The sequence below is a fragment of the Syngnathoides biaculeatus genome, chromosome 9 (assembly GCF_019802595.1).
Source record: "Syngnathoides biaculeatus isolate LvHL_M chromosome 9, ASM1980259v1, whole genome shotgun sequence".
Taxonomy (NCBI): domain Eukaryota; kingdom Metazoa; phylum Chordata; class Actinopteri; order Syngnathiformes; family Syngnathidae; genus Syngnathoides; species Syngnathoides biaculeatus.
Window position 1 is genome coordinate 14,532,340 of NC_084648.1, and position 27,969 is coordinate 14,560,308.

At 44.8% G+C, this 27,969-nt stretch overlaps 2 protein-coding genes and 1 long non-coding RNA gene across 8 annotated transcripts in view; 1 reads left to right on the forward strand and 2 right to left on the reverse strand.

Annotated features, from left to right (window-relative positions):
• LOC133506239 (uncharacterized) overlaps window positions 1–7,846 on the reverse strand; it is a 36,770-nt gene extending 28,924 nt beyond the window's left edge. Inside the window, exon 1 of the long non-coding RNA XR_009796437.1 lies at window positions 5,837–7,846. This is a non-coding gene — a long non-coding RNA (uncharacterized LOC133506239). The remainder of the gene's footprint in view (window positions 1–5,836) is intronic.
• gna12a (guanine nucleotide binding protein (G protein) alpha 12a) overlaps window positions 1–27,969 on the forward strand; it is an 89,247-nt gene that overhangs the window by 19,960 nt on the left and 41,318 nt on the right. For 2 of the 6 annotated variants that reach the window (XR_009796435.1, XM_061830182.1), the window contains exons 1-2: window positions 19,484–19,614; window positions 22,149–22,720. The gene's annotated coding sequence lies outside the window, so the exon portion shown is untranslated. Of the gene's footprint in view, window positions 1–19,483; window positions 19,615–22,148; window positions 22,721–27,969 lie in introns of those variants that run through there. The other 4 variants (XM_061830185.1, XM_061830183.1, XM_061830186.1 and 1 more) reach the window with 3 other exon arrangements.
• LOC133506236 (protein-glutamine gamma-glutamyltransferase 2-like) lies at window positions 14,391–19,842 on the reverse strand. Its single transcript, XM_061830181.1, has 15 exons — window positions 19,745–19,842; window positions 19,502–19,669; window positions 19,057–19,287; window positions 18,832–18,950; window positions 18,505–18,633; window positions 18,206–18,383; window positions 17,673–17,811; window positions 17,491–17,594; window positions 17,104–17,246; window positions 16,920–17,019; window positions 16,502–16,647; window positions 15,429–15,558; window positions 15,185–15,345; window positions 14,787–14,923; window positions 14,391–14,711 (listed from the first exon to the last, which is right to left on the reverse strand). The coding sequence occupies exons 1-15, from the start codon at window positions 19,758–19,760 to the stop codon at window positions 14,564–14,566; spliced, it is 2,049 nt and encodes a 682-aa protein (XP_061686165.1). The 5' UTR covers window positions 19,761–19,842; the 3' UTR covers window positions 14,391–14,563.

Genomic DNA, 27,969 nt, shown 5'->3' on the forward strand with positions numbered 1-27,969 from the left:
TTTTTTCCCTCTGGCAATTAAGTCATAAATTTTTGATCAGCGAACCTACTATACTACTATCTGCCTTGTGCTATTGTTGAGACACACCCTCACATCCTACTGGTTCAATCAGCATTCGTATTAGGAATATATTTTGTAGACTATCACACGATTGGTCACTTTAAACTGCTCCCTTTGCACAGGTAAAGACACTCTGTACAAGTTTAACACAATGTGGGACGTTAACACACTTAGGTATCTCTTCCCTGTTCTAAATGAAGAAGATTTGACATCTTGCACGACTCTTATCAAGAATAGTTCCTATGAACAGAAATGTCTTGTTCTTTGTTCTGAACGTCGCACCAGGGCGGCAGCGACTGCCGGAGAAAAATTCCTTGTGTGTGTTTTTATACACTTGACCAATACAGCTGATTCTGATTCTGATATATCTTATGTCAATGTAATTCTCAAGGCGGGAAAGCTCTCCTGACCTTGATCAGGCCCAATAATCGCCTCCAAGTCTGCCGATGAGATTTGTGAGCAGCATGTCAGAGCAAGTGTGTGCGTGCGCACACATCCGCGTGCATGCTCGCTTGTGTGTTGCCTTTGACTTGCGTCTGATGTAGATGAGTAGGTGTTACATTAAAGACGTTCACCGCTTCGCTCACTCCGTCACAGAGCTCTGATCCAACGCGTCACTCCGTATTACGTCTGCGTGTATGTCAGTTTGTATGTTCAGCAACATCCAAATGGCTGCCAAGGCGTTTTTCAGCACACACACAGAAGCGACGGACAAGTTTCTCTCTGATCGTGTTTGCATTAAGCCTGACCAAAAAAAAAAAAAAAAAAACCATGTTCAAGATGTTCCCTCAATGTGACAGCAGCAACAGTGCAACTTTTTGTATTTTTAGTGCCTTCATGAATAAACATGAGGGCCTTCTTTTCCAAGCGAGGGTTTGTTTTTAATTCCTAGCATATGACGCGGAACTAAAAAGAGATGCAGTTGATTAATTAATTAGCCCAACAACAACAAGAAAAGCTTTGAATATCAACACTTTCATCCCGCTGGATCCTTTTTTTTTTCACTTTGCTTGCAAAATTCCACACTTTGCTTCATTTTCAAGCGCAGTCGAACCTTAAAAGTCAAACGCTCGTGTAAGTTTTACAGTTTGGAACTGTATAATTGCCGTTAGGGGTTCCATCCCTCAGGGGTTCAGTTCAGTTCAGTTCAGTTAGGGGTTCAGTCCCGGGTTCACTCCCGGCCCGTGCCTGCGTGGGTTTTCTCTAATTTTTTCCGGTTTCTTCCCACATCTCAAAAGCATGCAACATAAATTGGACACTAACTTGCCCCTAGGTGTGATCGTGAGTGCGGCTGTTTGTTTCGACAGATGGGATAGGCTCCAGCATTCCCCACGACCCGAGGATAAGCGGCTAAGAAAATGGATGGATGGATATTGTCCATTTTAGGTCACTGATGGTGTAGTCGTACACAATCCTGACTTTGGTGCGGGCAGTGATGGTGTCGATATCTGCCCATGCGACAGACTGCCGACCAGTTCAGGGTGTGGTCTGCCTTTCACCTGAAGCTAGCTGGAATAGGCTCCGGCTCTCCTGTGACCTTTTTGAGGATGAGCGGCTTGGAGAATGAATGAATGAAGGAATATTGTTTATATTTAAGTGGAAAACTCGATTTGCTGTCTTGTGGCATTTTGGTGCCAAGGAACAAAGTTGAAGTGAGTTGAGGAGTCTCACCTGAAGATCCATCTTATGTTTATGTGGGATACAATTAGTCTTTTTTTGGCAGGGATTTTCACCAGCAACTTCATCTCTAAAAGTCACAGTATTGTGTATCACATTATTGAGACGGTAAGACTGTATGTTACACTGAGAGGAATTGGATTCTCAACACATTCACAGAAATCTTCTTTCCAAACATAAAAAATGAACTGAAATCCTCATCGTACTGAATACGTGCTGAGATTTGTGTCATGATCCTGCCGCTCCAGCACGAGCTGTCCGGGTGTCCGCGCAGGTGCGCTGAATGGAAGGTGCTGATTATGCTCTGGATTTATATGACCGCGATGACAACTGGCCGGCGCCAGTTCGTTGATCTTCATGTCCCGTTCGTGTGCTCCGGTATCCCTGATCGAACCTGTGTGTACCGACCTTCGCATGTTCTCCGACCAACCTTGTAAGCCCGACTCCTTCGTTACTTCTGCCTGCTTTGATTGTTCTCCTGTGTACCGACTCCTGCCTGTCCGCTCACCTGCTCTCTTCACCCGACGTCCCAACTACCGCTGCTGCACCGGACTGCCTGCTCGATCCCCTACCTCTGCATATAATAAACGTGTCTCCTTGAACTATCTTGCATCTTCCGAGTCCTGCATTTGCGTCCTACTCTCGTTCCAATGGGACGTGACAGAACGAACTGGCCCACACAGGACCCAGCAGGAAAGACCCGGCGTCGCCGGGACCGACGCAGGGTAGACCGTCTGCCGGAGGACCAAGCCTGTCCGATCCGGGTAGGCTCCCTGATGTCCTCCGCTTCCGTGTCTTTCGCTCCGCCAGCAAGGTATGAATACGTCCCGAACACGACCTGTCCGGCTCCTCATATTCTTCTGGACTCTGACTTTTCAGAGTATGAGGAAGGACCGTGATTTGAATGACCGGCTGCCGGAGTACGACTCCGATTATTCTGATTATGAATCTGCTCGTCCGATCTTTCATCCCAGTCAGTTTGTTTCACCTCCCCGCGTTTCCAGCACCCGAACGTCTTCGCCCGGTAGGTTTAAGTACACCAATCCGTATGAGGGAACCCGCTTGGCCATCTACCCGGGACCGCCGCGTGGCGGCCAGAGGAGACGCCCCGTCCGGGGGTCTCCCCGGTGCCTCCCACTGCGCGGCAACTAAGACATCGTCCTCCCACTCCTCGCCGGCAACGGCGAAACCGGCAGACCCGCAGCTGGTGGCGAAGCTTCCAGCCCAGAGGGAGGAGGAGTCTCCAAATCACGAGGCGTTCCGCCGCGAAATGCGGGCGGAGATAGAGCGGCAGAGCGCGGAATTGGCGGCTCTCACGGCCCAGGTCCGGCAAGGATTGGCGAACCAGCCGAGCTATGCTGACGTCGCAACGGCGACGGACTCGCTGCTGACGCAGGTTCACGTGGCAGTTGGAACTGTCCCGCTCCCGAGACACGCCCTCGTGTCAGTTTCGACTGACTCTCTGCCTACTCTCGTCCACGTTGCCGTGGAAACTGACCCGCCCCCTCGCCAAGTGCACGTCGCAGTGGGAACGGACTCGCCACCTCGCCAAGCGCACGTAGCTGTGGAAACTGACCCGCCTCCTCGCCATTCCCACGTTGAGGTTTTGGCTGTTCCGAGCAGAGTTAACGCGGCAGTCGGAACTGACGCCGCTCCCGAGACATGCCCACCTGTCAGTTTCAACTGACTCTCTGCCGACTCTCGTTCACGTTGCCCTGGAAACGGATTCGCCACCGCGCCACGCCCACGTTGCTGTTTCAACGGATGCACTGCAAGCTCACGTGGCATAGGGGACCGACCCGATGCCGCCTCACGTTGCTGTCCAGGAGGTGGCGACGTCTCCACAGCCACTTCTCGTCCGTGCTCTGGAGTACCAGTGGCGACCGGCCCGCGGTCGCTCCCCGTTCCTGCTTTCTCGGCGACCGGCCTGCGGTCGCTCCCCGTTCCTGCTCTGTCGGCGACTGGCCCGCGGTCGCTCTCCGTTCCTGCTCTGTCGGCGACGGGCACGCCCATACGTTCCCGTCCAGGACGTGGCGACAGTGACACTGACGCCGCCTTCTCACGTTGCTGTCCAGGAGGTGGCGATGGTGTCGCCGCCTTCTCACGTTGCTGTCCAGGAGGAGGCGAAGGTGTCGCCGCCTTCTCACGTTGCTGTCCAGGAGGAGGCGATGGGGTCGCCGCCTTCTCACGTTGAGGTCCAGGAGGAGCTGGGGAGTTCTGTGGAGCCTCCAGATGGCTCCCAGCCGCTTCATGACCTGGCCTATTTGGTGACCAATCCACGGCTGCCTACTGACCAAGCCTCGGTGGCGACGAATCCCTGGTCGTCTTGCAACCACGGCGTGGGAGGTTCTCGTCCGGAGCAGTGGCCTGCCTCGTTCTGGTTCCTGCTTCGCCGTTTAGTTCCTCACAGAGGTCGTCCCCCCGAATCGCCCCTTAAGGACCCTGGTGCTTGGCGTCCGGGTCGTCCTCCTGACCTGTCCACCCGGACGCCTTTTGTTTGGTGGCCAGGATGGCCACCAGACTGGAGTTCGGGGGAGAGGGGCGTGCCCTCCTCCGGGCACCCCTTTCGCCCACCCTTGCCTGTGTTAATTATTGTCTGTTTTTTTCGTTTAGCCACGTCTGGGAGCCGTACCTTTGAGGGGGGGGGGTACTGTCATGATCCTGCCGCTCCAGCACGAGCTGTGCGGGTGTCCGCGCAGGTGCGCTGATTGGAAGGTGCACACCTGCGCCTCATGCAGCCTGATTATGCTGTGGATTTATATGACCGCGATGACAACTGGCCGGCGCCAGTTCGTTGATCTTCATGTCCCGTTCGTGTGCTCCGGTATCCCTGATCGAACCTGTGTGTACCGCCCTTCGCATGTTCTCCGACCAACCTTGTAAGCCCGACTCCTTTGATACTTCTGCCTGCGTTGATTGTTCCCCTGTGTACCGACTCCTGCCTGTCCGCTCATCTGCTCTCTTTGCCCGACGTCCCAACTACCGCTGCTGCACCGGACTGCCTGCTCGATCCCCTACCTCTGCATATAATAAACGTGTCTCCTTGAACTACCTTGCATCTTCTGAGTCCTGCATTTGGGTCCTACTCTCGTTCCGATGCGACGTGACAATTTGAAGCCCAAAGCATCTCACTCTTGAGCAAGTGATTGCTGCTTAAATTTCCCGACAACAAGGAATGCAGAAAATCGCATGTGTCCTTCTCAGCTTCAAACGGGAAAAATTAGCTTGCACCAAATTCAGTGACACTCACCTTTTCCTGTCGTACTTGCTGGGAAGCGATACTGATGGATAAACTTTGACGCACGCTAGTTGAAATAAATACATACCAAGAAGTACACATGCATAGTCATTGACCAGAAAGAAATTTGAAAAATGTTCATCTTTCACAGGTTTTAATGTGATCTCAAGATCCGAAAAGTATTGATTTAACATTTTTCTCCTTCAGTTATCTTCGTCAAGCGTTCCCAGTTAGACTGTGACGACTAGTTGAGCTCAACTGGTGATTATTGTGTTAGCGCTGTGACATACCTCTTTGTGTGTCCTTTTAACAGATCTTCACGGGAGTTTATTTTGGCGTGGTACGCTACCAACTTTGGAAAGAATAAGTGGACTGTGAGGAATCGAGGAGTATTAGCGGTCGTTTGACGACTGCAGCCAACTGGGAATTGTCGAGAACAACACACCTCTGGCGTTGTTTCAATGTTAACACGCTGGGCCGTGCACATTTCACATGCTCTGGTGTCAACAGTGTCCTTGAGAAAATGTACGCGACTTGAAGTTGTATTCATTTTTTATTGAAATGTAGCGTCTGCGAATGCTACCTTGCTATCGCTGCGGCCAAGAATCTATCTTAACCGCTGAAAAGTTACTTACCTTTGAAATCGTAACACGCTGGAACAATGTAGCCAAGCTAGCTACTGCCCACCACGACTGTATCTAGTTGTAAACATAACGTTAAGGATGAAATCACTAAAATCAACCGACTCCCAGCCTCGTGCTGCCGGCCCACAATTCTACAACCAATGTTCTGTATTTTAGGATTCCTGTCAGATTCTGCATCGAGTTAGGACTTTGCCACCGATACAGTTGTATCTCTCACCTCTACAAACAGATATCCAGTTGAATCGGTTTCTTGTTCTTGTTCGATACCGCCTCCTCACTCCTGAGAAGCGCACCTTTTCCCGACCCGCGGAAACAACGCGACGTGACGTGCGCGCGTGTGCAGCAGGCGTAATGAGATTATGTATGAGAGTACTTTTGGGCGCCTTGCCGGCACACTCCGGCGCTTCTCCAGCCCACCGCAGTGTTCCGACACCATCTTTGGCAGTTTGTTTCTCTCCTCTCACTCGCATACGTGCTTTTGATCAGATGTCAGAAGAGGGATCCAAGATGATAAGCGGGACGCGAGGAACCTTCATTTAAAACGTGTAACATGTGAGAATGACTCGAACCTTCCCCTCAGGCTCACCTGGAATTTACACCTTAAACCTCCTGCGAAATATTTGACTTTTTAAAAGAAATTGTAATTGTTACATTTTGAATTTGTTCTTGTAATATTCTTACTTTATTGTTGTACTGATGGTGGCACGGTGGCGCAGCTGTCGAGCGTTGGATTCACGGTTCTCAGGACCGATGTTCAAATCCCGGTCCCGCCTGTGTAGAGTTTGCATGTCATCCCCGTCCCTGTGTGGGTTTTCTCCTCCGCATGTGCGCTTTCCTCCCACATCCTCAAAACATGCATTAATTGGAACCTCTAAATTGCCCATAGGTGCGACTGTTGTCTGTCTCCATGTGCCCTGCGATTGGCTGGCAACCAGTTCAGGGTGTACCCTGCCTGCTGTCCAATGATAGCTGGGATTGGTTTCAGCACTCCCACAACCCTCATGAGGATAAGCGGCTGAGAAAATGGATGGATGAATGTTGTATTAATGATTTCATTCTTTTAGTGGTGCTTCTTTTTCCTGTAAAATGTGTAAATGATGTAACAAAAGAAATTATTGACTTATTTTTCAGGCAATATAAAGATTCATTTTTGTTAAATTTTGTCTTTATTTCAAGGCTTCTCTTAATATTTTGAGCTTCTCATAACCATTGGGCTTCTTTCTTCAGTAAAATTCTTCACATAAATCACATTTATTCTTTTGTTTGACTTCAATCTCCTGATGTTGTTTTTTTTATTATGAAAAACCTTAACTTTCTCAGACCTTTTTGAAAGACCGAATACCAAGACCAATCGTGTTTATTAAAATGTTGTACCGTACCGTATGTTCTCATCTTTTTTTGCAACAAAGCAATCTCTCGTGCAGTCAAAAGATGGGAGCTCGTGTCCAATTAGATCTCCTCCCATTTGGCTTTGTTGTCCTTTCAGTAAATGTTTTGCTCATCTGTATGTTTTGCATATAAATTGCTAAACGCGCATTCGGAACGGCTGTCAAACTGCGCTATCCCGACGGTAGCAACAGACGGCAATGATGCAACAAACATGCTTTACATGTATACAGAATGGTCGCTGGGGGGGATGTGCAAACTATTACTCCAAAGTTAAAACAGAAAATCTCGGTATGGGGGTGGGTTATTGTGATATAGGCTGGAACAAAATCCGACAATCTATTTTTTCCAGCGCTAGTCCCGGGTGAGCAGGAGCCTACACGAGTAGAGTTCAGACTGATCAGGGCACATCAAGACAACCATTCCCGCTCACAGTACAATCACACCTTTGAACAACTTGAGAGCCTTCAATGTAAACATGCTAAGTACGACGCTGCTGGGTTCAAAGATGGCAGGGATAGGTCGTCACACTCAAACCAAAAGCATCTTTTCTTTAGCTAGACAGTAACACAATATTGTTTTCCTCTTTAGTAGGTGTTGTTCTTACAATCTTTGGCATTATTCATGTATTACCACACCGACAAAAATTACCCTTCTTCATAGAAAATGAATAGACCTAAAACGCTTCTCTGTGGAACTCCACTGAGAGAATTTTCTGTTAATTACGATGGATTGTCTTGGTCCAAAATTATGTTGATAATAAAGTATGCTATACGCACTATGTACAAATGCCTTCTATATCCATCCATCAATTTTCTTTGCCACTTATCCTCACAAGGGCCGCCGGGAGTGCTGGAGCTTATCCCAGCTGTCAACGGGCAGGAGGCGGGGTACACCCTGAACTGGTTGCCAGCCAATTGCAGGGCACACTGAGACACACTGGGACAGGCGGCACAGTGGATTAGCTGGTAAAGCATTGGCCTCACAGTTCTGAGGTCCCTGGTTCAATCCCGGACCCGCCTGTGTGGAGTTTGCATGTTCTCCCCATGCCTGCGTGGGTTTTCTCCCTCATCCTAAAAACATGCAACATTAATTGGACACGCTAAATTGCCCCTAGGTGTGATTGTGAATGTGACTGTTGTTTGTCTCCATGTGCCCTGCAATTGGCTGGCGACCAGTTCAGGGTGTACCCTGCCTCCTGCCCGTTGACAGCTGAGATAAGCTCCACCACTCCCCGTGACCCTCGTGAGGATAAGCGGCTAAGAAAATGGCTGGATGGATGTTTTTGGGATGCGAGAGGAAACCGGAGTACCCGGAAAAAACCCACGCAGGCATGGGGAGAACATGCAAACTCCACACAGGCGGGTCCGGGATTGATCCCAGGACTTCAGAACTGTGAGGCCAATGCTTTACCAGCTGAGCCACCATGCCGCTATGACTAGATCTACAAAAGAAAAAAAAATCTTCCTTTCAGGAACAACAATCTGAGTACGGGATTTCTATTCCCGAAAGTAACATTCGAGTCGAGTTCCGAATAGCACAGAAGTGAGTGGGTAAATCTTCAGCTTCAGGGCTGGCATGGGACCAATGGCTGCTAGTGACAAATATGAACTCATCATCGTGTGAAATGAGTTGTGTTTTCTGACAGCAAAATTATTCAACGTGTTTATCCAAGCAGTGCAAACTCCAATGACGACACGAAAGTTCTATGAATAAAATTCATATGTTCCATAATCTAGGTTTTCATGCACGTATTTTTTGGGTTCCTATTTTGCAAACTCTTCTCGGCTGGGGTGGGCGTGGGGCTGGGGCGGTTGGTGCATAATGGAAAGCGTTTGCAGCAGTAAAACATCCACCCTTGTTTTCCTCTGATCAACACTACAGACCTCTTCTGGACTAAAATTACAAAAAGATGAACACAAACTTGAAGTTTGGCACTGTAGGGCAAATGTGTGTTAACTGTTAGAGTTTTTATATGAAAATACAACGTTATTACATTACTATTACAATTTTATGTTCATATTCGGTTGTTACCCTTATTTTGGTTTGATTGTTGTCAACTTGCAACTTTTTTGTCACTAAAATATTATTTTGCTCATATTATGACTTCATTCTCTTGTTTTTATTATTATGGTTATTATTTTGAGTATATTCTTGGGAAAATGATAACATTGAATATTTTCATAATATCAATATGAATCTATCACATTTTCCCACATAAAATGACTTAATTGTCATAATACATCGTGCAATGAAATTGTGATGTAACTTTCTTACCCTGTTACAACTTAATATTATGACTTATTATTAACATATTTTTCTTACAAAACTAGTATTCGCCCCCCCCAAATGTTCTGATTTTTGTCCTCCAAAATTTTTGCCTTTTTGTCCTTAAAATTACAATATGTATTTATTTTTTGTTGTAATATTTCTTCTCATATGTTAATGTTTTCTTAACATTACATAACTTTTTTCTCCTCAAAATACATGATGGCAACTAAAATTTAATAATTCTTACTAACATGATTATGCTTTTATCTGAATAAACCCAGACTCAACTTATTCTCTGAATTTTTTCTCAAAATATTGTGATTTTTTTTTCTTTGAAAATGTGGGTTAATTTCTTGATATAGCAAATTATTTCTGCTAAAAATGTGACATTATTCTCTTCATGTTTCTTCTTTTTTTATACAAAAATTACAAAGTTATATCTTACTTGTTTCATTTTATAATGTCATTTTCTATTTTTGAATTTATTCTCTATGTTACATTTTATTCCACCCATGTGATGAAGTTCTTTTCTTAATGTGATTTTTAACTTCTTTTTTTGGGGGGTTAATGTTATATTATTTTTTTTTATGACACAACTTTATTCTCTTAATGTGCAAAATTACCGATGTACTTGCCTAATATTTGGATTTTAGCCTCGAAATTCTATGATATTATTTAGGTGTGTCTCACTCTCATGTTGGGCCTTCTGTCAAATTGTCATCATATTTTAATTGGAGCGTCTCGCAAATACACAGGCTGATACTTCCAAGGCGAAATCTGTAATTCAGCGTTCGACAGTGATTTTCTTGCTGTAACACAAAGTCGGGTTTCAATCGAGAGCAAATTTGTCTTTCTTGAGTGGAATCGTTGCCATTTGCAAAACGACGACAGCGGCGCGGGGCGAAAGCAATCACTGGAAGCTTTAATTAAGTGCACGAGCGGAGCTGTTCACGAAAACGACGACGACAACAACAAAAAAATCTCAAGTGCTTCTTGGTCTCACACCGCTTGAATAATGAACTGGCTGATCACAGAACACTGAAATGAGATTTCTGCTATTTACGGCTGATGTCGCACACTGATGCGAACTCTTACAAGAGCGCACAGGCGCACACTCGTAGTCACGCATACGTGCGCGCTCAGAGAAATATTTTTTGTTTGTTTCTCAGCTTTCACCAGCCCATCTCATTGCATTTTATTCCGACTCATTCGCAATTCTCTCACAAGCGATCTTTGAAGACTTGCAGGGGCTGTCGCTCCGCTCTCGTCCTGCTTTTGTTCTTATTTCTCCTCCAGATATTCATTTGACATCTGAATGTGTGTACGTGTGTCGCTGTGTCTGTGTGAAGTGCACTCATCTGTTTATGTTTTCAATAATTAGAGAGGCAACATCCTGATTCCAATTGTCAGGCAGCTTTGGGCTCTATTGGTAAACCATCACCCAGAGGACCACAATCGCACACGGCGACACATGCTTTGAAGGTCATTCCCGAGTATTTACTGTACGTCGGTTGCTCTGAAAATGTCAGTCAAACATCCTCACGTCAGAATAAAAAGGCTGATCAATGGAAAACCGCCGAGGACTGGATTCAGAATCCTGCTCAAAATCAAAGCGGGGGAAAATGGGATCACAGGCTGATTCGACTTCTGTGAATTTGTCCTCAAGACATTTTGCTTTCAAGTGTGTATAAACCCCCACCTGTCTGAGTGCACCCCCTCCACGGTTCCGGCATGTTTTATTGATGCAGTCTTTTTGTCATATGGAGTAGTTTTGCTGTTATTAACCCGATGCGGGCGGCACAGTGGCGCAGCTGGTAAAGCGTTGGCCTCACAGTCGAGGTCCCGGGTTCAATCCCCGACCCCCCTTGGATGTTGTCCCCCGTGCCTGCATGGGTTTTCTCTCCCACATCCCAAAAACATGCAACATTAATTGGACACTAAATGGCCCCTAGGTGTGAGAGTGAGTGCGGCTGTTTGTTTCCATATGCCCTGCGGTTGCCTGGCGACCAGTTCAGGGTGTATCCCGCCTCTTGCCCGCTGACAGCTGGGATTAGGCTCCAGCATTCCCTGCGACCCTCGTGAGGATAAGCGGCTGAATGGATGGATAACGCGATGCAGATCCATCCATCAATTTTCTATAACTGGTCAGGACTGGGCGCCACGGTAGATCAGATGGTAAAGCGTTGGCCTCACAGTTCTGAGGTCCCGGGTTCAATCCCAGACCTCCTTGTGTGGAGTTGGAGTTTGCATGTTCTCCCTGTGCCTGCGTGGGTTTCCTACCACATTCCAAAAAAAACAAAAAAAAAACATGCAACATTAATTGGACACACTAAATTACCCGTAGGTATGATTGAGAGTGCGGCTGTTTGTCTCTAAGTGCCCTGCGATTGGCTGGCAACCAGTTCAGGGTGTACCCCGCCTCCTGCCCGTTGACAGCTGGGATTGGCTACAGCACTCCCCGCGAGGAAAAGCGGTGAAGAAAATGGATGGATGGATGGTCAGGAGTGAGTTTGTCCCCTTTAATTATGAGACTTGCCTTTTCATCAGAGTAGATACTGTCGACTTATACTATATTATAGACGATTATTTGTTTTTCTTTTTTTCTTCGAGGCAATATTTTTAGCTTCATTCATTTTCTATTAGGGATATGGAGGAAAGGTGTAATACTTCACTCCATTCCCCTTGAACATAATTTAGCACCAAGACCCTAGTCACAGCAATTCTGTGCCCTTTTCTTTGATCCTGTCCTGTTGAGTTATAGCTTGCCCCAAAGTCATCGGACTTTGCTGCATGTCTTTTGCATCCCGCCTAGCCTAGCGTTTCTGTACCTCTGCTTTGTCGGACTGCTACACCGTGTAGACCCAGTTTCCGGAATAAACTACATTGAACATTATGCCTCTGCCTCGAAGTTCTGCATTTGGGTGCACCCCTGTAACATAGGTTTGTGACTCTTGTGAGGATAAGCGGCTTGGAAGGTGGATGAATGGATGGTGAACACTGCCAGAGTGTGATCACTACCAGTCACCTCCCACGCATGAGCCGAGACAGGCAAGGTTCCGCAAGTGTGTGACAGAAGGTGATATGCTCTTCAGAACAAATTTTTAACACCAAGGAAGCAAAGAAGTAAAAATAACCACCAGAAGGGTTGAGTCAATTTTTTTTCTTTTTTTTTAAAGATTCCTTCTCAGCGTCAAACTCGCAGCAGGGGTGCTTGTCTTAATAGAATATCACATATGCCTTTCATTTGTTGGACTCTGCTAGAAAACAATCTCGAGCCAATGCACTTTTATTTCTTCAGAATTGGATCTACATGTTCTCACATGTGCAATAGGACTGTAAATCAACTTGAGTCAGATTGAAGTCGCCAATTTAAGGACTGGCGACTCGCTCGGCTAAAACTTTGAAATGATTTGACTTTGCTTTGACTTTGTACTCCTGAGAATTGATTTAGACGTGAAACAAGACTTGACAAATCTTCCCCGGAAGAGCCGCGTACTCCACGTAACAGAATCACGACATTGTCATTCTCTTAAATGATGTAGTCCAGATAGGACATCATGATCGGGTCATAAAGCTTTAGTAGCGAACTTATTATTAATCACATGGGAAGAAAGCTCATACGTACGTTTTCACCAAGAGCTTTAAAAACTGATGTGATCAGGCGTGCTGAGCCCCTCAGTAAGGTAATTTATTGCTCAGAACAAGAACAGTAGCCATTCTAAAAGAAATCTAATTATATTTTATTACAAATATTATTTGGATTAAAGTGCTACATATTGGTGCATTAACCACTATGGAAATGGAAATTACCATTGGGTTTTTTTTTTTTTTAGCTGTGGCTGTAACCTTAATTTGGGTGCTGGTCATTTTAAGCACTCATCCAGCCATCCATTTTCTTTGCTGCTTATCTTCACGTGGGTCGTGGGAGTGCTGTAGCCTATCCCAGCTGTCACCGGGCAGGAGGCGGGGTACACCCTGAACTGGTCGCCAGCCAATCACAGGGCACATCGAGACAAACAGCCGCACTCCCAATCAATTAATGTTGCATGTTTTGGGAATGTGGTAGTAAACAGGAGTGCCCGGAGAAAAGGCACGCAGGCGCGGGGAGAATATGCAAGCTCCACACAAGTAGGGCCGGGATTTGAACCCGAGTCCCCAGAACTGTGAGGCCAAAGCTCGAACCAGTTTTTCCACCGTGCCGCCATTTTAAGCACTCTATATCATTTCCGCATATCATCTCGATATCAACTTTTTTTCATCTGCATCATAAACAAATGTGAAAATACAGTGGACGTCAGCAATATTTTTAATTCATATTTAGTCTGGAACCATTTGGCTGGAATTTGGCTGCGCGACATTTCCGACTACCTAGCGCTCACGAATGCAGCACGACATAGCAGCTAGCATTTCTTCATGTCCTCATCTACTGTAGACTATCCATCCATTTTGTTCTTCGATCGTTGCCGAGATGGAACGATTACTTACGTTATGGATCGAGGATCAGAATCAACGTAGGCTTCATATCAGCTTAATGTTCATCCAGGGAAAAGGCACGGCGTATTTTCCAAACTTTGAAAGAGGAGAAAAGCCAAGAAACCCGAGGAGGAATTTACCGCTAGCAAGGGCTACCTGCACTTGCTTCCTTAGCCATAGCTAAGCGCAGCCTCCCTTCATTCTCCACCATTGGAGCCTCCCTGGTAAGTGAAGCATCTTATATTTTTTTATTGTAATGTAATTTAGTTTTTTTATATGAAGTACCAACACCCATCCATTTTCTGAGCCACTGATTCTCATGAGGGTCACGGGAATGTTGAAGCCAATCCCAGCGGTCATCGTTTGACTTTTTAAGAGTTAAGTCACTACTGTTGGAACCGATCTCAGTCGTAGACCGAAGACTCTCTGTATATTGAAATTTTTCTGCTCTGCAGAGTGTTATAGTCAAGCAATGACTGCAGACGGACAAGTCAAAAGTCATCTGCAAATTGCACGGTAAAGGGGAAATTGCAAATGTATTACTTGTTTACATCTCTCGGTACCGCCAGCTGCGATTATTCTCGAATACTCATCCCGCCCCACCATCTTCCACCGAGTTTGAATAATGACAAACAAGAGTGTTCTTTATTTTCCCTGAATTTTTATTACACTCAAGAGATCACAACAAAGAGTGCTTGTCAGTGCCGCAAATTGTTCCTATTTATTCAGCATAATTTCTGAAGACTAGAAGGCTTGTAAAGGATTCCACTCCGGTCAGAAAAATCATTGCTACTTGTTTGGAGCTCACTTGGCTCTAGAACTTGCGAACGTTCAATGTCGCATTTCCCTTCATGTCTCTGAGCCCATCGGAGAAGAAGTCAACCAGGAGCTTCCTGATGCCGCAGCGCATCGGTTGAAAGTTGAGTTTGGCGGACACCTGATGGCCCGGAGCGATTTCGCCGCTGAAACACAGAAAAAGCGTTTCATGCGCCGATTGAGTAATGAGCGGCAATGAAGCTTGTCGAGTCTGTACTTACTTCACCTTGACCTTAGTGGAAGCCAAGAGGCCGGCCCCCTCCACAGTGAAAACGCCCCCCCGAAGAGGCACTTTGAGAGGGTTGGTGAAGGAGATGGAGCAAGATGAGCGTCTTCTTCGACAAATTTTTCCATCAATCTGCAGAGAAACAATGGAACAAAGTCAACTGACCATTTTGGAATGTTAATGTTAACAGCGGACAAAAGTTTGTATCTATTTTTGAATAAACACATTTATACCATTACGTATTACAAATGAAAAATACGACCAGCAATCTATCTCAGGGTCACATCTTTTCAATACGTTTAACTGCTCAAAGCTCCAATATTTTTGGATGGCTTTTCGAATGTTTCACAAACACATTCTAGAGGGCCATCATTGGCTGCAGCGTTCACCCACGTCGACTTTGATCTTGGGCATAATGGGGGCCAGTTTGCACACGGCCATGATGGGCTTGGTCACTCCCTGGGCCTGCAGCAAGGTTGTCAGCTTGATGTTCTGCTGTCCGGAGATGTACTTGACATAGTCCTTGTAGGGCACTCGCACCACCTCCTTGTGCACTGGATTCAGAGACATTTTGGTGGGGGTCAAAACTGAAAACTGGATTGAATATTTCTTTCTTATCTGTTTGAGATCAAACAACCTTGATTGGCCTGCACAGAAATCTGCTTGGTTTCCTTCTGAAGTACTCCAAGTCTTATACAGTTGTATGTTTGCGCTTCAGCCGCTAAGCTCAGGCTAATGTCAGCCGTTTTTTGTCCTTGGTTGGTCACCTACAAACAAACAAACAAAAAATTCAATCAAATATACTTTTTAATCATTACAAGGACTCCACCTGACAATCTACAGAGCATACCAAAAAAAAAGTACTCGCTCCTCGTACTCTTTTGTTTTTGTTTGAGAATGCAAATAGTGTTCTACCATTCTCCCAAAAAAATCAAATAACAATCCACAGGAATCCCAAAATCAAATCTTAAAGTCAGCCCGTTGTCTGGAATTTAGGACTAGACTAAGCGGAGAAGAATTTTACTTTATTTTATGCCAGTTCCAGAATTTTGGACAATTGGTTAAATTTTTAGGTAAAACTACGATAAACTTTACAGGTTAGCTATATTTGAATTCCAAACTTTTTCCTGCACATGTTCAATGTTCTTTGCACAACTTTGTGTTCTCTTTCAAAGGCCTTCCAAGCAAGATTCTCAACTGCTCTTTGATCCACGAATCAACCATAAAGCCTCTGTGGGGGAACTCTAAGCTCCGTAGCCACTGTCCGGCAGTGGCAAGGTAGTTGATCAGTTTTGAGGTGTCGTCTTAGTCTCCTGAGCTCCAAATGTGAACAGCATGCTAAAAAAAACATTTTTAAAAGAACAATTCAAACCGAACCAGAAAACTTATCCATTAGAATTTGGATAAACCGCCTGTGCTGAAATTTGCCGTTCAACTCTTTGTTAGACAACAGCAAGTTGTGCAAAAAGTACTGAAAAGCTGGATGTGGACTCAGAAGGTCAATTTAAGGATACAGTTGTAGAAATGTCTTCCAACAGCCCAAAATCCTATACATTTTCTGAGTGCTGTGAGTGACAAATACTAGGTCCAGCTTGTATCATGGAAGCTAACCGAAAAGAGCAATACTCTGTCATAGTTACGAACAATGTTTATCACAGTCCTGCGAGTATATCATTGGTGAATCCCAGTATTCATTTCTCAGTTTCATACCTCAACAACCAATTCGGCGTCTGCTCCGAATACAAGTTTTTCGTGTTTGATGTTCACCACCACCTGCGTTTGCTCCTGCCTGTCGGGGGACTCGTCTCTGATTGCACGTTTAGCCTTCTCGTACACCTCTCGCTCTTTCTTGGAGCCTGGCGAAGAACACATTAATTAGTCTTTGATATTTAAACAAAAACAAAACACGGAAAAACGATCACAATAAGTTTGCAGTTTTTTTGTGATATAGAAGTAGATTGCTTCCACAGAAGAAGTATAGACTGTATATTTCACACACAAATCACACAAATTTGTGATTTTGCAAGGCCACTTCATAACTAGGCAACACTATTGCCAAACAAGGAAGCGCATATGAAGAATTTAATTGGGTAGCTCTAAACGTTCATTGTAGATGCTATTTACTAACCTTCAGGATATTTATACTGAAGAGTGATATCTTCTCTGCGATTACCAAAAATACTTTTGGTGCTGATGTTCCTGCCAATGCAGTCCTCACATACTTTTATCTGTAACACCACGGGTCATCATTTTCAACAAATTACATCCAAGGTTTTCTTGAGCGGAAAAGGATGAACACAGGGGGGGGTCACCTTCTGACGTTCGCCATTTTTCCGGACTATCCAGTGGATGACATCGGCGTTCACCTCAGCAAATACAAACGGAGCATCATACTTGACGTCCAGATTGCCCTCCTTGATGGCCCTAACGGGACAGGGGCCACAGCGGAAGGTACCTGAGAAAAAAACATGATTGAATCAATACTTTGGATGTCTACGAATGAATGCACTGTGGTAAAGGTATTTGTATGCCTGTCCATTACAGCATTTCACTGCATTGTCAGTTGTCCAATTTTATACACACTGACACGCCAACTGGTTTCAATTAAAATCGTAAAGAAACCTTCTGGATGAATCAGTGGAAAATTGCCAGAATCTCCTTACTCAACAGGTGAAGAGAGATAAATAATGGGAATGTACCATCGCTCAGTTCTTGAGGAGTTGGGTCCAACACCTGCCAGCCGTCATTTCCTTGTGGAAGATCAAGTCTCCTCATCCAGGACTCAACCCAACAGTGGAAGTTCCTAAAACAGAGAGGTTGAGAGAGTTGTGGATGACGAACGACATGATTAGTTTATTTGATACTGTGCCTGCTGTCCTACCAGGTGCTATCCGAACGCCGCTCTTTTACCACCTCCATGTTTTCATTGAGCAGGATGTCCAAAGAAAGGTTTCCGTCAGTGTCGTGGGCAGACTCATAGTTGGTAATGGGGCGTGTTGGTATTCCCAGGCAGCGCAAAACTGGAGAGAGCACGCAAAAGACAACATACAAGGAACAGCTTCCAGGTATCCAAATGAATGGCGGCTGCTTATAACTAACCAATGATTCATTAATTAATCATTAATTTCTTTATAATTTTCTTTATAGTAAGAAATAAGGCTGGCATCAGCCCAATGAGGTATTGGCACTCTCCGATCCCTACTTATAGCTATACTACCCTGAAAATGCACAATCTGACAGTCTGATTTTGAAAGCTAACCAGTGTCGGGCCAGATCACTACATGGATGGGACCACGTGTGATGAATGACTTCACAATTCAGAATTTACCGCACTGGCAAAGCGTCACTTCAAAACTTTGACCAAGGTGATATCGAGAGAATAGTTGGAAGAGGTGAGACGTCGCAGTGGCTCACCTGTGACTGCGAGGCCAGAAAAGACCCAGCACTGGCCGTATTTGACCGGCTTGGCACAGCTCTCGCTCCACCTCCGGAGAATGTCAACGCTGCCTGTCCATCTGTAAGGTGCCTTTCCGTCAGTGTACGGCTCCTCCCAGCAGCCTTCCAACAAGCCCCTGTCCCGATTGCAGTTCACCTGGACACACGTGCTGATTGATCAGTCTTCCAATTGTACTTTTTCTTTAGCGGGCTCTGCAACGAGTCCGTTATATCGCCAGAAGTGTATTTTTTGCGGTGAGCATTATCGTCGTCGTCACCATGGCAGTGATGATCCTGCTGACGTAGACGGGGTCAGCTCTTTGGCACAGGTCTTTCTTGAAGTCTCTCAAGGCCTCATTGGAGTAGTCCAGGATTTCAAAACAAATGTCCATAATATTGTCCTCAAACTGGGATGGAGAGATGCAAGTATGAGGGAGGTACATAGACAATGGAGGAGAATTACCACACACAAGCAGAACACATACGCTACAATGGTTACACAAACATACAGTACACGTGGATACATACACACATGAGTCATGCAGACGTATACTGTACACGGGTCGCGCATATGCATAAGTTCATACGTACACGCTCACGCGTACCTGTCCAAAGTTCCAACGTCTGCTAGTGATGTTGTTCCAGGTGCCCATGTAAATAATCCCATTCTCATTCATCACGTACTCCTGAATCCAGTTCTCATCAGGTAGATACACAACATCATCTGCACACCAATAAATTGCGGGAATTTTTACGTGCTCAAAAACTTGCCACAATCTCACGCATTGGCGGCGAGTAGTTCCAGATGATTGAAGTCTTGATGGACTCACCTTTGCACCAGGGGTTGTAGAGCAGGTGGAACTTGGTCATCGCCTTGGTGTCCAGGACGCGGCCATCAGGTCCAGACAACGTCACAGCCAGACGGTAAGGGCCGATGATGGCGTCCGCTGGGCTGTATAGTGTCAGCAGCACTTCATTACAAGCGTAACGCTCTGTAAACCACCAATCGCTCGCGGAGCATTTCTCCTTCTTAACACTGATCACCACCTCCTCTCGCTTGCCTGAAAAAAACACAAATGAATATAACAGCAAAGTAAAAAAAAAAAACAAACATTTGTAGCGTTCAACAATCTTCTGCGAATAAGGAGATTAGTAAAAGTTCTCAAGTCGTACAACTCCCGAGTTGACAATCTCATATTCCACCCAGGAACTCTTAACGCAACGTATCCACCTTCACCCCCGCGAATGGTTTCTCTAGGATCAAGCTTAACTCACCAACATGCAGATCCAGACCCAGGTTGCAGCCACGCAATCTCTGGGAGAGCAGCACCGAGATGCTGAAGGACTGACCCCGACGCACGATCAGCCGCTCCAGGTCGATCTCCCAGGTGCGGTGAGCCGAGTTGTTTTCGCGGCATCTCATGTCCACGCTCAAAATGTTGACTAACAACAGAGCAAATTAGACGAGCATTTATTGTGTGAGCTTCGTAGGCCGCGTAAATGGATAGGAAGACTTACCGTTGCAGTAAGACATTGTCGGTTGTTCTATCAAAAAGTTTGTGTCTTCAAAAAGTGTCACTCACTTGTCTCACTGTGCATCCCTGCCCTTTATTTATATGGTAGAAGCTTGACCCTCCCACTCCGGAAGGCATCCTAAACCACAGTCCTCCGCACCCCCAGGATTGTCTCACAAGTTACTTTGGTTTCATCACGTATCACGTCGTTTTGCTGGCATCTAGCACATCTCTTGCTTTGTCTTGCAAACGCTATCTCAACTGAACAAACTTCAGAGAGCGCAAACTTCCCGTTATCACTATCGTCCCGTCGACAGACACCGAACGCAATGTTTTAACAAGCTCAGTGTGGTGACGGGATGGACGATTAATGCAAGTGGCCAGTCCGTAGCGCAATAGATTGTTCCTTCTTGAACAGCTTTGTCACTGCTGTAGCGTAATGATAAGAAATAAAATGAGCCGTTAAAGTCACTAATCCTCTACGTTCACTATGAACACTTTCAATGTGAATTGACGCGTTTGTGGAATATCGGCTAATTCGACTTCAAAATTATCAAAAAGAAAACCTTGTTTCACACAGATATTTATTGCAGACAGACACGGTGTTGGGCCACTGATAAACTTTGCCAAAAAGGACAGGACAGGTTTTTAAAAATACGATCAGACATGTAAATATAACGTGATGCAAGAGTGATCAGAATAGTACCGTGTTTTTTTTTTTACGCTGTACCTAAAATGGGCGCGCTAATGCTAACCACTTAACAAAGACTACTTTTGTTGTCTCAAATTCTGTGGAAAATGTATACCATATACTTAGTACCAACATAAAGAATAACAAAGAGAATAAATAATCATAATAAAATAAAGCAAGAGAGTTAGTCATAAAAAAAATGGCTGGGTGGGAATTACTCAACAAAATATCTATAAGATAATCGATTCTAAAAACAGATCACGACGGCCCTTGTGTAATGCTCTACTATCATGATTTTTATCTCCATCCATCCATTTTCTTAATAATAGTTTTAATAATAATAATAATGTAATAGCTGTAACCTATGTAATAATTTAAGTGAAATGAAAATAACAAACATAATCCCAAAATACTTTAATTAATCATGTCAGACTCATTTTACTCCATCAGTCATTATATATATATATATATATATATCCATCCATTTTCTTTGCCGCTTATCCTCACGAGGGTCACAGGGAAGCCTGAAGCCTATCCATATCTCAGTTTACGAAATAGTTCAGTAACTAGTTTGTCAACTTAATGTGTCTTCCAGTCAGAGAAAAAAAAAGTACAGCTCATGCAAATGTTTTTTGATGCTTCAGAGAGTTTTGCAGACAGTGTGTTCTTGTTTTCTTTTCAGTTTGGAAAACAATGACACAAAACCATTGAAATGCTCTGTTTGAAGCTAAGATGGCTTCTTTGTTAGGTTTTTTATCACCCTTATTTCACACACAAAAAAAAAACTATATACGAGGACCCACTGCACGGCCAAGATTAAAAAAAAAACAGCATCCTGCCTCAGTTTTTTGTTACACCCTCTTGGATCCCACTTGTTGTGGAAACGTTCACAAAAACATTTGTTTACATACACAGGCCTGCCACATAATTAGGCACACCAGCACAAAATCTGTTAATCCAATAGATCCATCCATTTTCTGAGCTGCTTATCCTCACGAGGGTCACGGGAGTGCCGGAGCCCATCCCAGCGGTCAACGAGCAGGAAGCGGGGTACACCCTGAACTGGTCGCCAGCTAATCGCAAGGCACACCGAGACAAGCAGCCGCACTCACATTCAGACCTTGGGACAATTTAGAGTCTCCAATTACTGCTGCATGTTTTTGGGATGTGGGAGGAAACCGGGGTGACCGGAGAAAACCCACCCAGGCACGGGGAGGACACGCAAACTCCATACAGCCCGGTTCGGGATCGAACCCAGAACTGTGAGGCCAATGCTATCCATCTGATCCACCGTGCCGCCTCATCCAAAACAACTGCTCCAAATATTTGTGCTCTTAAAGATTTTTTTTTATTTATAGCCATCAATTTTGTATGACATTTATCTGCACAGCAGTCAAGACAACATGTAGGGCAGAGTTTCTCTACCGGACAAAATTCGGCCGCTGTGCCATTTTGATAAGGTCGTGGACTGCGAGTACGAGTTTTAATTTATTGACATTCCTTGGCTCCGTCTTGCATCAGATTATATTTTCACACAATTTAAGAATGCACGCTTAGCTCGCACTGTACCTCCGGATTTTCATTGCATTGTTAAATATTTATGGCCTGTAAATGCATACGAATATTTTCTATAGTTATGACTTTCACACTCTGTTTACGTAGGTCAGTGCAAAGAATTTCCACTTGCATACAAATTTCTGTTGTGTTTCCATTTTAGGAGCAGTGAAATATTTGATGTGCATCCCAGGTCAGGGTTGGCATTTATCTGGAAAACAAAATTGTTTTGCCAGGTATAACTTGGGGTCTACAATGTAAACGCAATATCCAGCAGCATCTAAGTAGCCTTTCTCATAAAGTATGCTAGTGGTGTTTTTATGGAGGAATAATTATGAATAATTTCATGATATTGTCGAAACAGTTGTTAAATTGTATTTTTTCATGACTTTAACACGCTATTATGTTTTCCAAATGCTGTACACATAAATGTGTAACGCAGCAAACACATTTTCATGATGTATTTATTTACATTTCAATACAATTCAATTGTTCTCAGTCTATTATTTGTGTAAAGAGCAAATATATGTGGTTAGTGTACGGTTTTAATTCACTTTTTTATCCCCGAGGAAACCTTCAAGTATCCCGTCGATGGATTCATTCATACTGAAGAAAACTCATCAAAGTGCATTCAAATGTAATCAGTTTATCCATCCCCGCACGCACTTCCGACCCAGCTTATCCTCACTCAAGTCAAAGGGCACGCTGCCTATCTCAGCTGACTCTGGGCGAGAGGTGTGGTAAGCTATTGCAATTTTTACACTGCTACATTTGGCACGTATTTGGGATCAGCTCCATTGAGAAAAAGACCATTACTTCATTTTTTTTCAACATTTCAGCAAATTTCAGCTCAGCGTTAGCAGTCAAGATTAGATTTTGGCGTTGCTCATCAATCAACAGCAACAAAACGAAACACATTAAGTCATAAAAACTGTTTGCTATTCGAAAGCAAAAATGTTGAAATAATGGGAGAATTCGAGTGGCTAATCAACCATTAATTAAAATTTTAAAAATTGTAAAATCAAAGTTTAAAAGAAAAGTGCACGGGACCACTCACTGTGTCGGTTTAATCTGCCGTCACGTGACTCCAAAATATTCCCACAAACCTGAAGAGTCAAAAGACGTATGTAAGTTTTATCGTTTGAAACTGCATAATTGCTGTTTAGCATTTGCAAACTCACATATTGGCAGCACAGTGGCCTAGCTAGTAAAGCCTGGCCTTCCAGTTCTGAGGTCCCGGGTTCAAATCCCACCCCTCCCTGTGTGGAGTTTGCACGTTCTCCCCCGTGTGGGTTTTCTCCAGGCGCTCCGCTTTCCTCCCACATTGCAAAAACATGCAACAGTAATTGGACACTCTAAATTGCCCCTAGGTGTGATTGTTTGTCTCTGTGTGCCCCGCAATTGGCTGACCACCAGGGATAGGCTCCAGCTTTCCCGTGAGGATGAGCGGCTTGGATAATGGATGGATGGATAAAGCAAAAGAGCAAAGATGCCGTGCGATTCATTTTATGATTTAGATTCTAGACAAATTTTGCATCCGTACTCAACGATTTTTATGTGTTTTTTTAATTAACTTTATGTACCAAAAAACAAAATTTGAAACATTCTGCGTTTTAGTCACATGGGTGAATAATTCATGCGAGTACAGAGCAGCTGTAGCTAACACAGAGAAAAGGACTTTTGGGCGTTTATTAGCGGATTCCTTTCGGGTATTTTATATAAAACTGGCTATAAATTGCACACTCTTGTTTCTTTATTGCATCATCTCATATCGCTGAAATGAATTTCGCTCGAATTTGACGTTGAAGATTTAAAAGATTTAAAGAAAAAGAAGGATGCTCTCTGCAACAGCTGAATTTTAAAAAAAAAAGTTGCAAAGAATGTGAGGAGTTGAACACAGCGGCTTGAACGTCGTGATGGACGAGGGAGCGAGGGACTAATGAGCGCTCCAAATGAGAAAGTTCCTGGGAAAACAAGATAATCCTCCTCCTCTCTCCCCTCTCCCGCCGCTAATGCCGACGCTTCTTCACGCCCCGTCCTCCTCTTTGCGCTGTAAACACTCCTTGCGCTTTCCACTTCCTCCTTCTTAATTCATCCTAGAAATCTCACTTTTTCTTTTTTTTTTAACTTGTAAATCTGCACTGGAGTAAAAACTCGAATCATTATAACGCGTCTTTATGAAGAAATTCTAAAGGATGGTTTGAAAGCAGTTTTGTTAGGAAATATTTCATTGTTCGTGTATGGGGGGGGTAATTTTTATCCCATTGCCTCCCCCTTTCGTTTGGCTGAATCTATGAGGGCTGGGTTATGTTATTTACCGGTGGTAATTGGTTTTCTCCAAATGGTAGTTTTCCTCACACGTGCACACACACACACACTCGCGCACGTAAACAGTGAGTAATGGATCGTAAACCAACAAAGATGCCATTTCAGATAGGGGCAAAACAAACACACACAAGTGGAAGCCAATGGAGTGACACACAAAGAGCGGATTCCAGGGTGTAAATGTCCAACACAACATAAGAGCTAATCAAACACACACTCAATGGCTGTCACACAAATCCCGCGGGATTTACTCCCTTGTAATCTGACATAATTGGGTGCCAGCTATTTCCTGTCGTGAGCAAGGCTTGGCCACTGCCGAGAGGGACACGTTTGGACTGTAATTCGACGGGCATTTAAATTGGCGTTTTTGTCACTGGTATTTGCCAGTTCGTTGCCTTGCTTTAGTGAGTTGCATTCACTGCCAGTAGGACTCTCCGCTTCGACCCATAAATTCGAGTGACCCTAATCACAGCGATTCTGTGCCCTTTTGTTTGATCCTGTCCTTTTGAGTTTGTTAGTTTGCCCCAGAGTCATCGGACCTTGCTGTATGCCTTTTGGATCCCGTCTAGCCTAGCGTTTCTGTGCGTCTGCCTTGTCGGACCGCTACACCGTGTATGACCCAGTTTCCGGAATAAACCACATTGAACATTATGCCCCTGCCTCGAAGTCCTGCATTTGGGTCCGCCTCCGCACCGTTGGTGTGTGATAATTTCCTGGAAATCAGCGATCAGTTTAACAGTTCTATGTCGCAATTTGAACAAAACCTTTGGGGTAGAAATGGAAATGATAACTCAGTGGTTAGAGCATAGTTTTGGTAAACCAGGGGGTTGTCACTGTGGGCTCTACTCCCCAAGAGGGGCTGCGTCACGAAGGGCATCCGGCGTAAAATCTGTGCCAAGCAAATATGAGCGTTCATCTGAGATGTTACACTGTGGCGACCCCTAACGGGACAATCCGAAAGAAACTTTGGGGTGGAAATGTGCTTCAAAGGCGGAGGGATCAATTTTTTGGGCGATTTGGCTTTTTTTTTCCCAAAAAGAAAAAAACTATACGGATTTTGTCCACTAGAGGGGGCACATAAACCCGCTCACCCTGTAAATGACATGCTACGATTGGCTGCGACTCCCGATTCGACACCTGACGTCGACGCACTTGTGAAGACTAAAAGGTGGTAAGTTTCAGGAGCAAAGCGAGCCCTTTTCATGTTCAAATGCCGCGCCACCTTTCCACTACAGCTCCGTGAAAATAAAGAAGGTCCGTAGAAACGTTTTGAATAATCCATTGCGAAATGTCAGTCACCGGTTTCAGTTCAAATGAGGCTGGCTCTCACGGAACCCTTTTGTGGTTCCATTTATTTACTTTCATCCTTTCCTGTGGGAAATTATGAACTCAATCGCCAAGAAACGTGTTGGGAACACGTCGTTCCGTAATAGACTGCAATCACGCGGGAATCACAATGTAACGCCGTTTGTCCCTCTCCCACATTTTGTCTTTCTGCACATTGTCGCATTCTAGACGGTAATCCAACGACCTTGGCGACTCAGCCCAGACGAGCCCGTGCCACAGCGGTGCGCCACAATGTCAGACGGTGACGGCTGCTTTCGACGGAAGAGCCCAGGAGAGTGTGAAGTGTTAAAACTTGTACACGTACGCACTATCCAGCCATCCATTTTCTTTGCCGCTCATTTTCAGGAGGGTCGCAGGGAGGACTGGAGCCTACCCCAGCTGTCAAAGGGCAGGAGGCGGGGGTACACCCTGAACTGGTCGCCAGCCAATCGCAGGGCACATGGAGACAAACAGTCGCACTCACAATCACACCTACGTGCAATTTGGACCAGGGGTCACCAACGCGCGTTCAAACCAAAATAGTCAACATCCTTTCCAAAATTTAGGGTGTGTTGTGTTATGTCATGTTAGACAAACCCACCCACAATTTTGTGACAATCTGTATTTTTTCAAACTTCCCAAATCCGAATAAGTGTCTCTCAAACATCTTACATCATGTACCACCAAATAATACCCGATGATAATTACCACCATTAAAATACAGTCGCGCAGTGTTCCTCAAAAGTGAGGCACAAAAGGAAAACAAAACAACTACACATGGATAATCATTCGACTCAAATATATTGCACACCAAAAAATTATATAAATTATCTAAAATATTTGTCGCTAAAGATTAAATACAACTGCGCTACACTTAAGTACACTTTACTGGATTAAAAACAAAGATCAAGCAACTGTAGTTTGAACATTTAATTCAGTGATTCTCTTGTGTACCACTAGAGGGAGCCTGCGTACACCTAGAGCAGGGGTTACCAACCCGGTGCCTGCGAGCAAATGGTCACACGCGAGGACCATATAAGGCGCCCGCGAGGAATGTTCTAAAAATGCCATAGGCCACAAATTGTTACTATTATTTGTGCTTTAAATTCTGAATCTGACTTGCTCACGCAAATTAAAATTTTAAAATACCTGTCATGTCATTTACGACAATAAATTAAAACAAAAATATTTCATGTACGCGTAATGAAGTGAGTCTGAAATTTGCTGCAATCAGGTCACGTAGCCCTTCATACGATCGGTGCTCACGGAGGAGGCTTCAGCCTCAAAAAGGTTGCGGAGCCCTGATTTAAAGCGTCCAATTAACGTTGCATGTTTTTGGGATGTGGGAGGAAACCGGAGTGTCCACCCGGAGAAAAACCCACGCAGGCACGTAGAGAACATGCAAACTCCACACAGGCGGGGGCGGGATTGAACCCGGGACCTCAGAACTGTGAGGCCAACGCTTTACCAGCTGCCGCCACGTACGCACTATCCCGCTTCAAATACTGTACAATTCTGACCATTTCGTGATGTGGAAAGTTCTTGGGTGGGGGTCTTCTGTTTTCATGCTCACTTTTGGTTGAATGTTCCAAGTCTGCCGTATGACAGATGGCCAGAACTTTTTTTTTTTTTTTTTTTACCAAATCTCAGCAGCTATTACTCAAAGCAATCACGGCTCAAAAGTGAACCCCCATAACCTTGGGTGTTTTTGTTTTTTTTTTTTTTTGGTTTCATTTTTTTTTTTCTTTACCGTGAGAGTTATAGCCAGAAAACATTTTGAATCATAGGGAGGCACGGTGAGGTCACGACTGGCCTTCTGGCCGCCGCGCCGCCGCCATTGATCTCCTATTTTCAAACGCTGCGCCTCAGCATCCACCTGAGAGCCCAAAGTCCATCGCAGCCCGAGGCTAAGTTATTATTGTCGCTGCCAATTTTTCACTGTTAAGCTTTGGAGTGGTCGGCGGTGAGGTCGGAGCCCTCACATCAATACTGTACATAGTCGACACGTCTCGCGTGTCCCGCTGTTGACCTCGGACGCCACGAGTCCGCTCCTCGGAGAGACGGAACAGAAACTGTTTGGAAAAAGTGCAGAAACGTTCTGGGAAGAAACCGGCAAGGGAAGAACGGAAACAGACTTTCCATTACGGCTGACACAGTTCAAGTCACACGGTATCTATTTTTTTTTTTTGTCCTTCATCTCAAGTGGCACAAAATCATGGCAGTGTGATTTTTAAAAAAAAATGTATCGCATCCAATATCTTCGGATCAGAATCAAGCTTTGATATTGCCACACGTGAAAGTGTGGAGGCGAAATGTCGACGTGAAATGTGACT